Source organism: Zonotrichia leucophrys, chromosome Z, assembly GCF_028769735.1.
Source record: "Zonotrichia leucophrys gambelii isolate GWCS_2022_RI chromosome Z, RI_Zleu_2.0, whole genome shotgun sequence".
Classification (NCBI taxonomy): Eukaryota; Metazoa; Chordata; class Aves; order Passeriformes; family Passerellidae; genus Zonotrichia; species Zonotrichia leucophrys.
In genome coordinates, this window is record NC_088200.1 from 72644459 (window position 1) to 72657720 (window position 13262).

The following is a 13262-nucleotide window of genomic DNA, read 5'->3' on the forward strand; positions in this document are numbered from 1 at the left end:
CACTGAAAGACAGGGAAAACAGAGAACAACCATGAGGTAAGAAAAGGTCTCTTGGACACTGTGAGGAAACTGAACTGCGGAATGACTCTAACAGTCTAAAAAAGTATGTGTTTTTTTCTTTGGAGGCACATGGAAAACACCTCCTGCTCTCTATTTGTCCTGTAGCCTGATATTTTTGCGAAGTAGCTCTTATTGACAAAAATATAGCATTCTCATGAAAATAAACTGCAGATGTAGCAGTGGTAACAGGAACTGAACCATGGAATCTGCTGAGTTGGAAGGGATCACCCAGTCCAGCTCCCTGCCCCACCAATCCCACCCTGTCCAAACACTCCCTGAACTCTGTCAGGTTTGGTGCTCTCACCACTGCCCTGGGAAACCTGTTCCAGTGCCCAACCTCCCTCTGGGGGAGGAACCTTTTCCTGATACCCAACCTAAACCTGAAAACCCTGACCCAGCTTCAGGTTTCAGGTCCTGTCAGCAGAGTGAAAAGATCTGTGCCTGCCCCTCATCTTCCCCTCCTGAGGATTTAGAAGACCCCAAGGAGTTTCCCCTCAGTCTCCTGCAGCTCCAAGTGCCCTCAGACCCTAGGCCCCCTCCCCACCCTCACTGCCCTCTCAATTGCTTAATGCCCGTATCACCCTTTTGTTAAAGACAACGCTTTACACACCGTTTCAGTACCCCTTGCCTGGGAAATCAGTGTTAGAAATATTAACACTAAAAAAATACACAGTGCAAATTACATAACGAAAAAAAAGTTGCTGAAACCAACGTTACAATTTGCTGATTCTATCCAGAAAAGAGATAAGACATATCCCCAAGCAGTTCCCAAAACCAGGATGAAATGGTACAGTCTCAAAGCAATTAAACAGCACAAAATTCTGTTTCCCACACAGGAGTTACCAGTTTACTCTGACCATCACTGGTTAGGAAAATTAATGAAAAAATAAGAATTTTTGTTATTTCAGCACGAGCAACTACTACCAGCAAAGGCATGCTGCACATCTGATTAACTTTTTAACAATTAGGAGCTCTGACATGTGAACAGATAAAAAGCAGAAAAATCAAAACCCAGGTTTAGTAAGGCAGGTAATGGAATGTGCTGTTATGTGTAAGAAATGTTCCTTCAAATGCTGCAATTCTTTAAATGCCAGATCTTGGCAGTACTGAATTGTTCAGTCTTATAAACAGATGATGTGTTTTAGTGACGCACTTTCCTTCTGAAACTCAAGGACTCAAAGGTGAACAAAATTTATGGGCAAAAGTTGGGCTGAATAGTGTCTACTCACAAAAAAAGCCACAACTTATTAGTGACACAATACTTTAGACATAGGTATCAGTGTTGCACATGTTCTTCAGCTATATTCAAAACAATACTCAACATAAAAATTGTTTTCAGCCGAAATAACAAACTACACAACAATCTCCTGCATCAAGTAAATAATAAAAAAAAAAAATATCCCCTGCAAGAGTCAGCACAGAAAAACTCCAGATCTTCTGAAAGCTGAACATCATCTCACTGCGCACAGGAGGAGGACAGAAACAAGAACTGCAAAGTAAAGGGTTTATATCTCCATGTACAGTCTACAGACCTTTGAAGGGAACACAGCTCAGCAAAATCTCACTACTCTGAAGGCTTTCAGTTGTGTTTGTCTGCAAACAAAAAGATCCATGGAACTTAGGTGTGTGTCTAGTCATGGAAAATGTTTAGACAGAACAGATTGGAAGCTCAAGTCACCACTGGAATACAAAGATTAAAAATACTGCAGAAATCTGAAGCATACATTACTCAATACTGCTTATTTACAAAGTTGTTATTCAAAGGTCACTGACCACTAAAATTATTTCACAAACCAATCTGTTTTTACAGGTCTTAAACCTATAAATACTGTTTTTGTCAATACACTGCCACATGAAGAATATACGATCATTTATATCAAGACTAAAATTATTCTGTTTTTTCTGTTCATCTGTAGTAAAGAGCATTGTTCACCTGATGACTTTGTGTACTCCAGCAAATTAAATGAGAAGTATTTGGTTAAGACACACAGCCTTAATTCCTAAACCTAACATGTGACTAGAAACACTTCCTAAGGTGACGCAGGGCTCTTATCTAGAAAAATCTTAACAGTTTCTGAGGACTCAGCAAACAAGTAACAGGACAATTAAAAGTCTTTCATGCTGTTAAATTTAGCTAAGAATTACCTCCTGTTCTTCAGCATCAAGTATTCCCCATGCTCTGAAAACAAGAAGCCATGGGATTACAAGAAAGCCTCATTTAACATGTTTTTATAGAGACTCTATCAAGAATATTACTAGTAACTAAAAGATCTCCAAATCGTGGGCATTATCAATTTCAATAGTATCCTCAGGTTCCATCTTTGCCTCGTGGTGCCCTTCCTGCAGGTCCTCCAGGGAAGCCAGAGCCTCGTTTGTGTCACTGGCAAAAGTCTCACGAGATGCATCATCATATTCCTGCAGGTTAAGCCCCTTGATGGCCTTCTTCATCTTCTTCCCCAGAACTTGTATCCTCCTCTTCTTGGCAGCTTTCTTGTTTTCATACTCCTTCTGGTTTTCCAGATAGAATATTTCCTTGAAAGAAAAGAAGTAAACAGCAAAATATATTTGCATATTCGTTTTAGTGGTATTTCCTAAAAAAAAAAAGGTGAAGTAATAAAAAGAAAATACTTAAGATACTGGTCGATATTTAACTAAGCCACTTGTTATTGAGAGCAGAAGTGTGAGAAAAGACTGCATTTAAGGAAAAGGGGTAGAACAGAGTATTTACTTTCTAATAGTGTAAAGTGATCAGGCTTGCAACTTTTAAAATTTTTTTCTGACCACTGCAAGCTATGGAAGAATGTTGGAGTTTTATTTCCCTTTTTCTTTTCTTCAAACAATTTCAATGTTGACACAAAGCAGACTTTTTTCTCAATTCCAGTACCAGACTCTGGAAAGGTTTACAGAATTACCTGTACCCACCTATAAGCAAAATAAAAACTCTAATAAAAACTCTTTTAATAAAGTAGCATATGCCACAAAAAAAAAAAAGTTGGTATTTTCTACGCTAAGTTAAAAGATCTGAGAGAAATAGTATTTACAAGCTTACAAAACTGATTTAAAGAGCACCACAGATGAGCCCAGTGAGCAATTCAGATTAGGTTCAGACCATCAACTGGTTTAATGAGAAATTCTGCCTGGTGCCACAGCTGGGAGTAGACAGGACAAAAATATTCTGCTGGGAGACCTGCACTCAATCCATGCACAATGACACAAAGCTCCAAGGGGAGAAACACAATGTGGACAGCTTTGCTGTAAAGAACACAAATCTACAAACCAGGAAAATCTGACATTTACCTCTGCCAGACTCCACAACTTCATCTTCCTCAACAGGTTTCTGAGACTGGCAACACGCAAAAATGAGTTCTCTCTGCTTATTTAATGGCAATTTAATAATTTTTGAGTAGATTTTTTATCTTTTGCTGTCTTTTGAATGTGAAAGCCTGGTTTCAATGGAATACACAGTTACATTTGTTAGAAGTTAGAGAGCTTCAGTCATGATATTTCTAGTAGGAAGAAAAAACCCAAATGAGAATGTACATTTGAACTCCTGACATTTTTACCTTGATTTTTTCTTCTTTGATGCTCGGTGTGTTCTTCAGCAGGTTTAAATAAACACCCCCAGGTGTTCTTCTCCGGGTGCCATTCTAAATAGGGAGAGAGGAAATTAGGAATACCAAGCTTAATGCTAAGTTTCGACAAAAAAAATAGCCCTAAAGCAACACTCAGTGTTGAGGCAGAATAAAGCCAATTTAAGTTCTGGTGTGTCAAATACCAGATGAAAATAACCTTGGCTGTGTCTCATTTTTGACTGAATTAGTCATAGGAACGTCAACAATCAGCCTGCTAAATCTGGACAGTAAAATAATGAAGTTACAAAAAAAATCCCTTAGAATATAATGTAAAATTATTAAAACTACACACTAAACCTGATTTTGGTAGTGAAGAAACAAAATACAAACAATATTCTAACTACTCTCACAGCTATCTGCAACAAGTTATGCAGTAGGTTAAAAACTCAGAGCATTCCTAACACATAGGCCCAGTAAAACGTCTGAAACAAATATAACAAAATTATGTTCATCCCAGACTTTTTTTATAATTTCCTGTGCTCAGAAATGCTACAACTTGAAAAATACCGAAGGATTTTGCATTTCTGTTGAAAGCACAGGAAACACAACCTGTACTTTAAAATTCCTCCCCACCACATGTTCGACCCACAAGTTTTCAGTGCAGCAACAGCACCGCATGGAAAGGGCTCAGCTTTGAAACCTCTCTAAATTACAAGTGCTAATTATTATTATTATTCAATTAAAATTTGCAGTATAAAACACTGCTTTTACTCCAGTAAAAAAGTGGATGACACCAGTGCAAAGTGTGATACTTTCCTGATAAATAATGTACTATATAATCTAAAAATTCCAAGAGGGATGGTCAGGTTTTAAGTAGGCTCTTGAAACAGCACTTGTGAACATCTTTTTATCACCTGCATTTCATGGTGCCTTTTGTGATCTGCCTTCTTTCAAAGAGTATACTCTGATCTGCTCCCAAAGCAACCCGTGCCACCAGGAGTTGTGTCCCTTCATCTCCTCCGTTGAACACTTTTTAATTTCACTTTCAAGACAATGGAATGCTTCTAACACAACTAAGACAGCTGGAATTTGTTGCCTTTTGTTTTATGAAAGAGGAAGGCGGGGTTTTTTTGTTTTGTTTTTTATTTAGTTTATTTACAGTTTTTTTTGATTGTGCTCTCCTACTTGTTTTTTGCCTCCTCTCTACTTCCAAGGGATGGAACTTAAAACTTGTAATCAAGTGAAAGCAATTCCTCATTCTTGCCCACTTTTTCCTCACCCACAGCTTTACTTACCCACTGTGTTTTTTGCACTGAGGCTCATTATTTAACAAGAACAATAACAGACAACCTAACCAAGGAGTATACCAAGGGTTTTTTAACACTATTTTTAACAGAAATCAGTGCTCAGCTTTGCTCTCCTGATACACAATCCAGTGGTTCCCTAATACAGCTAACAGTTTTCCTTTTGGGAGTTATTCTGAAACTGGGATGTTGAAAATGCTGGGTTTTATTCAAACCTGAGAATCCTTCATCCTCAAGGATGAGGGAAAGATTCCAAGGAGAGGCACAGTAACAGACACAACATTATCCCTGCAAGTCAGACACCAGTCTCAGCACAAGAACCTGGGTAATTCCCAGGTTCATTCTTATTGTTTGCTCAAATCCTGCTGGGAGGTTACACAGATCATTTTTTCAGGGGTTACACAGATTACTTTTTTATGTTTATTAGGGGAGTCTCGTGGCAAGGGAAGGCCATAAAACTCCAGGAGAACATGTCCAGCACAAGAAACTTGAGTGAAAATTCTGTAAGTGTGAAAATTCCACAAGTAAAGAGCTGTTGCCCTGCCCATCCCGGGCAAACCCACAGGATGACATTTTCCTTACCACGATGAACAGCCCACCGTTCTGCTCTACTTCAGCTGTTTCCATCAGCAGCTCGATGGCTTTTCTCTTCCCAATTATTTTCACTACTCGAGCAATTAAGTCTTTCTTTGGCTCACAAAGTCTGAACAGACAGGGGAAAAATAAAAAAAAAAAAAAGAGGCACATTTATTGTCAGGACAATTCCTTGAGTATAACTGACTGTGGAACTTCCACAATGAAGAATTCATTTCGTGCAGAACAGTCTATGCGTTCAAATGTGTTTAAATGGTTTACTGAATCAGATTTCAAAATACTGAGCTTCTGAAGCATGTTTTTTCCCTGCAGCATGCATTTTGAAAACTTGTTTCAATGAAAATGCCTTGAGTGGTTATTTTCCTTCTATTCACATGTGAAGTATCAAACCAAATACGAAACTGCAAAGACCTGCATAAACCTCTGAAATCAAAATATAAAAGCTTCTTGTGCATTTAACAGTTTAAATTAACTTTTTACAGTTCAATCAGCAACTGGACAAAACAGGAAGTATAAAAGTTCCCCTGTATCATGTGCCATTTCAGTCTAACCTACATAACAAAGAAGAAATAATTTATTGACTGATCTGCAATAATCTATAAAAAGCAAACAAAACAACAAAAAAATTACACTACAACAGAACCCTACTGATACAGCTCAGTGCCACTGCTACTACAATTAGAAAAAAGAGGCTTCTGCCCTATTTCAATGAAGCTGTATACACCAAAAAGAAGTTTATTGCAAGAAATATGTTTAAACTTTTCAAATTAAGAAATGAGGAACTACCCAGAACTATTAACAGCATTAATAACTAATTGCTGTACTAATACCACATGTACAAAAACAACTATGACCAATAAACCCAAGTTTTATTTAAATGTCCAGCTGTCAGTAAATATTCTAAGTCTTATTTCCCATTTAACGTAATTTTCTTCCCTTGCACCACTTTAAAGAGGAGCATGGCAGTTTAACTCCATCCAAAACACTGCACTGCCCAAGTTATCTAGTTTCAAGGTTTAGAACAGATTTTTTTTGTGACCACAGCATGTATGCATTAGTGTCAAACTCGAAACAACCACTGGGTATTTCCCAAAAAAGGCCACTACTAAATCTGTATAATGAGAAGCAGTATTTTTCCTTTCCCCGCTCCTAAATAACAAACTACCCTAGTGGCTCTGTAAGTAAAAATATAATAATTCGAAGAAACAGGCAGTATTATTTGGATGTTTCTGCAAGGTCACCAGCCACAGTGATGCATTTTTATCCCAGAATTTTGGAAATGCTTTTTGTCATCTTTATGCCTTGAGAAGGCTGACCTAGAGGAGAGTCTAGACAGAGTTAAAGAATAAAGTAGGGATTTATTACAAGGCCTCAATGGACACATCTTGGGCAGCACAAGAGCCCAGCCAGGGCCACACCCCAGGTGAAGGCAAAATGGTCACAAAAATGGACAACCAGTCACAGGGTCTCTCACTTTTATAAGCTCTGCTCCATTTGCACATTTAAGTTAATTGTCCAATTACAGCTTCAGCCCCTAAGTCCTATCCTGCTTGTTTTTCTCTCTTCAGTCCACATTGTTTATGCTGTTGGGCCTGAGATCTGGATCACCAGTCCTTGGTCCCCAGCTAGAGCAGGAATTGTTCTGAGTTCCTACTCTGTGAAGAGAGCTCACCATCCCCTAATACGAAGCTGAGAAGAACACACTAAAGCAGCACAGAATCTGAGAAATATAAAAGCCAAAACCTGAGGCATCAATCCGCTGTGACACCTCATTCAGCAGCAGGGCAACTTTCCCCCCACTTCTTTCTAGCAACCACCAATACTTAGTGAAGATGCACCATTTTTTAACTCACCGATAAGCAATCTCATCTGCCACTTTCTCCTCCGAATCTTCCTCTGTGATCTCATACCTTCCCTTGTATTTCATCTCCTGCCTTTCCCCCAGTCTGTCTTTCACGGGCCTCTTCCGTTTGAGGAAGCCCTGCCCGTTCTCCTCCTCTGCTGGACACGTCTTCTTGTCATCGTGCATGTACTCATCCAGCTCCTTATCCAAAGTCTCTGCCTCCTTCTGCTGGGCTTCCTTCATCAGCTTTTTAGCCAGCAGGTAGTTGTAAGTCTCAGACTGCCTGCTCCTGTCAATTGAACCGTCCATGCCCAGAATCCCAAGCTCGGTCGCCACGGCATCCTGGTTCTGCTCCTGGAGCACGGCGCCCCAGATGTTGTTGACCTTCTTCCCGCGCACAGCAGTCTGTTTTTGGTGGCTCTGGCTGAGCTGGAAGGGCTCGGGTTTGGCAGAGGAGAAGTTGACGCATTTCTGCCTCTTCCTCTTCCACAGGCAGCCGTCGTCGTCGGAGTCGGAGCCGCTCTCCTCGCTGGAGTCCAGGCTCTTGGTGGTCCTGTAAGGAACACTGGGAGCACAGCATGAGAGGCTGCTCTGGAAGGGCCGGCAGGAATCACTGCCAGCGTGCAGCTTCTGCAATTAAAATGCAAATTGAAACCCATTATTAATGAAAATTAGAAGAGCTATCAAGTCGTCCATTAGCTAAAATATGTAATTCTGGCCCTTGTGGCCAAGCAGACCTCCATGAGCATCTCCTGGGCCACAGCACAGGAGCATCCCTTGAAACTGCTGCATTTTGAGTGCCTGAGCATGAAATAGAGCACGGCTGACACAGAAAAACATCAGGAGCTGCCCTTCCCCTTGAGGCAAACTTCACTGTGCAAAAATTACTATACAACTGGAAAAGCGGCGAATATGCGCAAACGGGGCAAGACGCACAGCAGGCTCTAAGAACAGGAAAATACCAGAACAACACAGCAAGCAACCAGAACTTTGTGTAACATCAGAGATGTTAATAACCGCTCTGCAGTTTTAAGGGAGAAGACCAAATGACCAAAAAATAAACCCCAAAATCAAACCCACAATACTGGGATGGTGCTCAGACTAAGAGTGTTCTGTGATCCCTCAGTCATGACAGCACATGACCAACTTGGGGACAGCAGAACCTTTACAGAACCACCCACTTTTCCTCCTTTAAACCAAGAAGACACCACGGTTTAACTATGTCTTATGATATAAAAATACTCAAGAAATGCTTTTACTCCTAATTCCAGTCATTCCGTGACTGAGTTTTTATCATAAAGTTATATGCTGTCCCATTATCTTTCAAAATAAGATCTCTTCCTTCACTTTCAGGTGAAATGAAAATTCTGTCTTTAGTCTTACTGCTTTCATCAACACGGTGCTGTTTCTTCTTTCTCCAGTCAGAAAAGGGAAGCATTCAACTTACCACATTATGAAATACAAACTTTTAACTTCAAGTGTAATGCAACAACCATAAACACAGCATCAATAAAAAAAGACTGAGCATTTCTGTAAAAAACTTCTCTGATTTCTCAGAGCTACATCGCAGAGATCAAAATAACTGGAGAAAATAAAATTTGTCACGCATATAGTGTCATACACTGATCTTTGAAATCTTTCCCTGTCTGTACACTGCTGTGAATACCTCACACTCTTAGTAAAAATTCCTCACAGATTAAGTTCCTCATATCCTCTGAGAATCACAGACTGGTTTGGTTGGAAGGGATCTTAAATCCCTTCCAGTGCCAGCTCTGCCACGGCAGGGACCCCTCCCACTGTCCCAGTGTCCAGCCCGGCCTCGGGCAGTGCCAGGGATGCAGGGACAGCCCCAGCTGCTCTGGGCACCCTGTGCCAGGGCCTGCCCACCCTGCCAGGGAACAATTCCTCATTGCCAAGATCCCAGCCAGCCCTGCCCTCTGGCACCGGCAGCCATTCCCCCGCTGCCGTCCCTGCACCCCTCGGCAATTGTCCGTGTCCGTCTTTGCCGCGGCCCCTCGGGCCCTGCGAGGCCGCCCTGAGCTCAGCCCAAAGCTTCTGGTGCCCGGGTGAGCGATGGCAGCCGTGGCACCTTTGCTGCCGGCAGAGCTGCTCCATCCCTGTGCCCGTGCTGGAGCCTACTCTGGCCTGGCTGCAGCTCCTCCCTGTCCTGGGGACTTCGGGCTGGTGGCGGAGGGGACACAACGGGGACATAGAGAGAGACAAGGGGACAGCGCTGGCCTCTCTACCCAGGCACGAAGAGCCGCGGGCTGCTGGCGCTGGCAGCCGGCAGCGCTCGGGGCTCTCCTGCGCGCTCCTCCGGCCGCTCGCCCTCACGGTCGCCGCTGCCCCCATTGTTCCCGCGCACCACGCGGGGAGGCCCCGGAGGTACCGAGGAAGGACAGCCACCAAAGCAGGGACAGCCAGCACCAAAGCAAGAACAGCCACCAGCGCAGGGACAGCCACCACCGCAGGGACAGCCAAGCCAGCAGCCCCGGGAGAGGCCAACAAGCCCCGGGAGAAGCCAGCAGCCCGGGAATGAGCGCCCCACGGCGCCAAAACCCCCTGAGGCGCGGCCTCCGCGGCCTTCCCGCACCGCTGTGCCCCCGGCCCGGCGCTCCCCGCCCGGCGCTCCGGCCGCCGCCCGCCTTCACCTGTCCGGGGGAGCCGGCGCCGGGCATGTCCGAGTCGGAGCCCGAGAGCTCGCCGTCCTCCACGTCGCCGTCCATGCTTCGCAGCTCCTGCGCCATGTCCCGGCGGAAGGGAGGAGCGCGGCGGCGGGGCGGGATAGCGCGTCCGTCCGGGGCCGGGCCGGCTGCGGCTCCTCCTTCCCGGCTCTTGCCCTATGGAAATATGTTGGGAAGGATGAAAGTTTGACAAGAAAGTCTCGCAGATACGTATGCTTGGCAGAAAGATTTTTAAATGTAGAGTCTGATGAAAGAATAGTGTCGCAGACATTTTTTCATAGAAATCTTTTCTTTTACATTTGTCTATCTTCTGGGAAGCAGAGCCCCAGAAGAAGAATGTAAACAATTGTTTTCAGCTGCTGTGAAATGTAGCAGGTGCCCCTGTGGCTCATCTTCCTTGTGTACCATTAAAGGCCAATCACAGGAGCAGCTCAGGGACAGATTCCCTAGACACAGAACTTTGTTATTCATTCCTTCTATTCTATTCTTAGCTGAGCAGCTCTCTGCAACTTCTTTTTCTTTTTAGTATAGTTATAATGTATTATATATCATATATGAATAAATCAAGCCTTCTGATCAAGAAACAAGATTCTCGTCCTTCTCTCACCACAGTGACCGTCTAAAACCACTGTAATAGAATAGAGATGGGAAGCAAGTTTTGATATAGAAGAAAAGAATTGCTGAGCCAGTCTCACTGGATAACCAAGGAGGCAAAGGGTGTTTTAGCTAGAAGGGGTTTTTATGGCTTTAGAGCAAAGGATAAACCCACCCCAAACAAGATGTTTTTATCAAGCAGAAAGAGCACAGGCAAACAAGCCAGCAAAGCTGCAAGCAGAAAAAAGGTCTCAGGATTTTCCACTGCAAGAAAACTGAATAACAACTTCTAGCTTAAACTGTAATGTACTAACTTTTAGTGATTGGAGAACAGTAACATGAATATGGTAATTATAGTAGTTATGATAGGCTATAGATAACAAGGTGTAGATTGGTTCTACTGTATTAAGATGCTCAGCAAAGAGAAGTATATAATGCATTGTAACCAAAACCAAAGGGTGTCCAGGCCTGCCTGCAGCTGGAGCTGACAGCTGTGGGCACAGCTCTGTCACCCACAGTCTTGGGCTGCTGTGACACCTTGGATGGAATAAACTGCATTTTGCAGAGCCCCTGGAGCCCCACATCTCTCATTTCAGCTCTTACAGAAGTGCCTCATTTCACTGGCCGGGGTCTGTGTACAAATCACAAACGGGATGGGGCTGCTGAGGAACTGCCTCGAGCTGTTTGATTTCCCAGCATCACTCTCATTACATGGCTGTGGCAATGGGAAGATGCCAGCAGCTCACATCCCGGGCAGCAGACACAGAACTCAATGTCACAACTCACTTTGTAAGTTTTTTGACCAATCACACAAAGCAAAAGCACACTGACAGTAGTTCTATCCAACCACTGTAAGCACACGTACCTTTGGTTAAACACTGCTTGCTTATTTCAAACACAATACCTGCTTGTGAGCCTTAAAACACAATGCACAGACCTCCATTATTAAGCTTCAGACTTCCTAATATCTTGCTAGAGAAACTTTTCTGTAGCTTAGGGAGTTATTCTAGACAAGTGTTAATACACACATCATTGTTCTATTTGTCCTTGCTTTTCTACTTACATAATTTTCCTGCTGACCAATCTCATGGCTGCTGCTTAGCTCCCATCACAGTCCCGCTGTCTCTGGGGCCTGCCCTTTGCAGCTTTCCCAAAACCCTCTGGTTTTGTGGGTTCCCACACCTCGTGGTGGAAGGACGCAGGGTGTTATCGGCCCTACAGCGTGCCCCAGGTGGCTTGTGGGGCTCTGGGCTGCTCAGCACAAGGGTTTGGGGGGTGTGGGATGTGAAGAGTTGAGTGTTCTTTGGGGTGAAATCTCGGTGTGAAAAATGCGTATTTTGTGATTGGCTTTTCACAAGTATTAAAATGAATATTATATGTGTTGTGTTAGAAAGTAATGGTGTATTAATTCTCTTTAAGTAGTGTGGTAAATATAGTTTTAGGTTATAACAAAATGTTAAAATAGAAACTATGCTATGTAGGATATTTTTTTTGGAAAGAAAGGACTCACAGTGAGATAGCATCCACAGGACACCTGAATCTTTCAGAGAAAAGGAATTTATTGCCCCATTATCAGAAGAAATGAACTTCTTCCCGCCTTGCTCAACCCTAAAGATGCTGTTAGGGTCCAGAGGAAGAAGTTGACCCAGACTAGACAGAATCTGTGTTTGAATGGAATTTATATATCATGTATGAGGTGTATGAATATGCAACAGGTTATTGTTTTTAAGGGTTAATCCTCTGTTAACGAGTGGTTTTTTTCTGCTCTTATGTTGCCCAGAAAAGGTACCCAGATGTCCATAACTCCTTTTTTATTATTGTCTCATATTGTCCTAATTCAATTTGTCCAAATTATTATTACTCTAATTGCATTACTATTTTAGAACCATTTCATTACTATTAAACTTTTAAAATTTTAAAAGCAAGAGATTGGTGTTTTTCACATTGGTGTATTTTCAAGCTGGATCAAAAGGAAGGAGGTTCCTTCTCGATGCATCCTGGAATTGATAAGCTTGAAGGATGTGGTAAATAAAGGTGTGGAGAAGACAAGGCTATGAAGGAATTAATTATTGCATATAACTGTCTCCAAGGCAGTTCCTGCCTCTGTTCAGTGGTGCCCAGTGACAAGACAAGGAGCAATAGACTAAACAACAACATGAGGAAGAAATTCTTTCCTTGGAGGGGCAGAGCACTGGAATGGCTTCCCAGGAAAGTTGTGGAGTACCCCTCTCTGGAAGCACCACAAATCTACCTGGATTTGTTCCCGTGTCACCTGGTGACCCAGCCTGGGCTGGATGAGCTCCAGAGATGCCTTCCAGCCCCAACCATCCTGTGTTTCTGTTTTAGAAGAACAAAGAGGACTTAGCATCCCCCACTCAAGGACATCTGGGAGCTAAGAAGCTTTAAGCTGATGGTATTATTGCATGGTAATACCAGTGCTCGAGGTATTATTAATTACTGATTGAGAGAAAAAAAAACCGAATCCAAGCAGATGCCTCACAATTCTTCAGCACATACCAGCTGCTGGATAGGTACATTTCAACAAAAATAAAACAGCGCAGTCAATAAGTTACTCCTACTGGAAACATCTTGACTCCAGGAAAACAAACGT

At 42.8% G+C, this 13262-nt stretch overlaps 1 protein-coding gene across 1 annotated transcript; it reads right to left on the bottom strand.

Moving 5' to 3' along the window:
• Positions 1-672: 672 nt before the first annotated feature.
• PHAX (phosphorylated adaptor for RNA export) lies at positions 673-10211 on the bottom strand. The gene is made up of 5 exons (XM_064736239.1): positions 10025-10211; positions 7384-8003; positions 5519-5639; positions 3624-3707; positions 673-2592 (listed from the first exon to the last, which is right to left on the bottom strand). The coding sequence occupies exons 1-5, from the start codon at positions 10118-10120 to the stop codon at positions 2323-2325; spliced, it is 1191 nt and encodes a 396-aa protein (XP_064592309.1). The 5' UTR covers positions 10121-10211; the 3' UTR covers positions 673-2322.
• Between the last annotated feature and the right edge of the window lie 3051 nt (positions 10212-13262).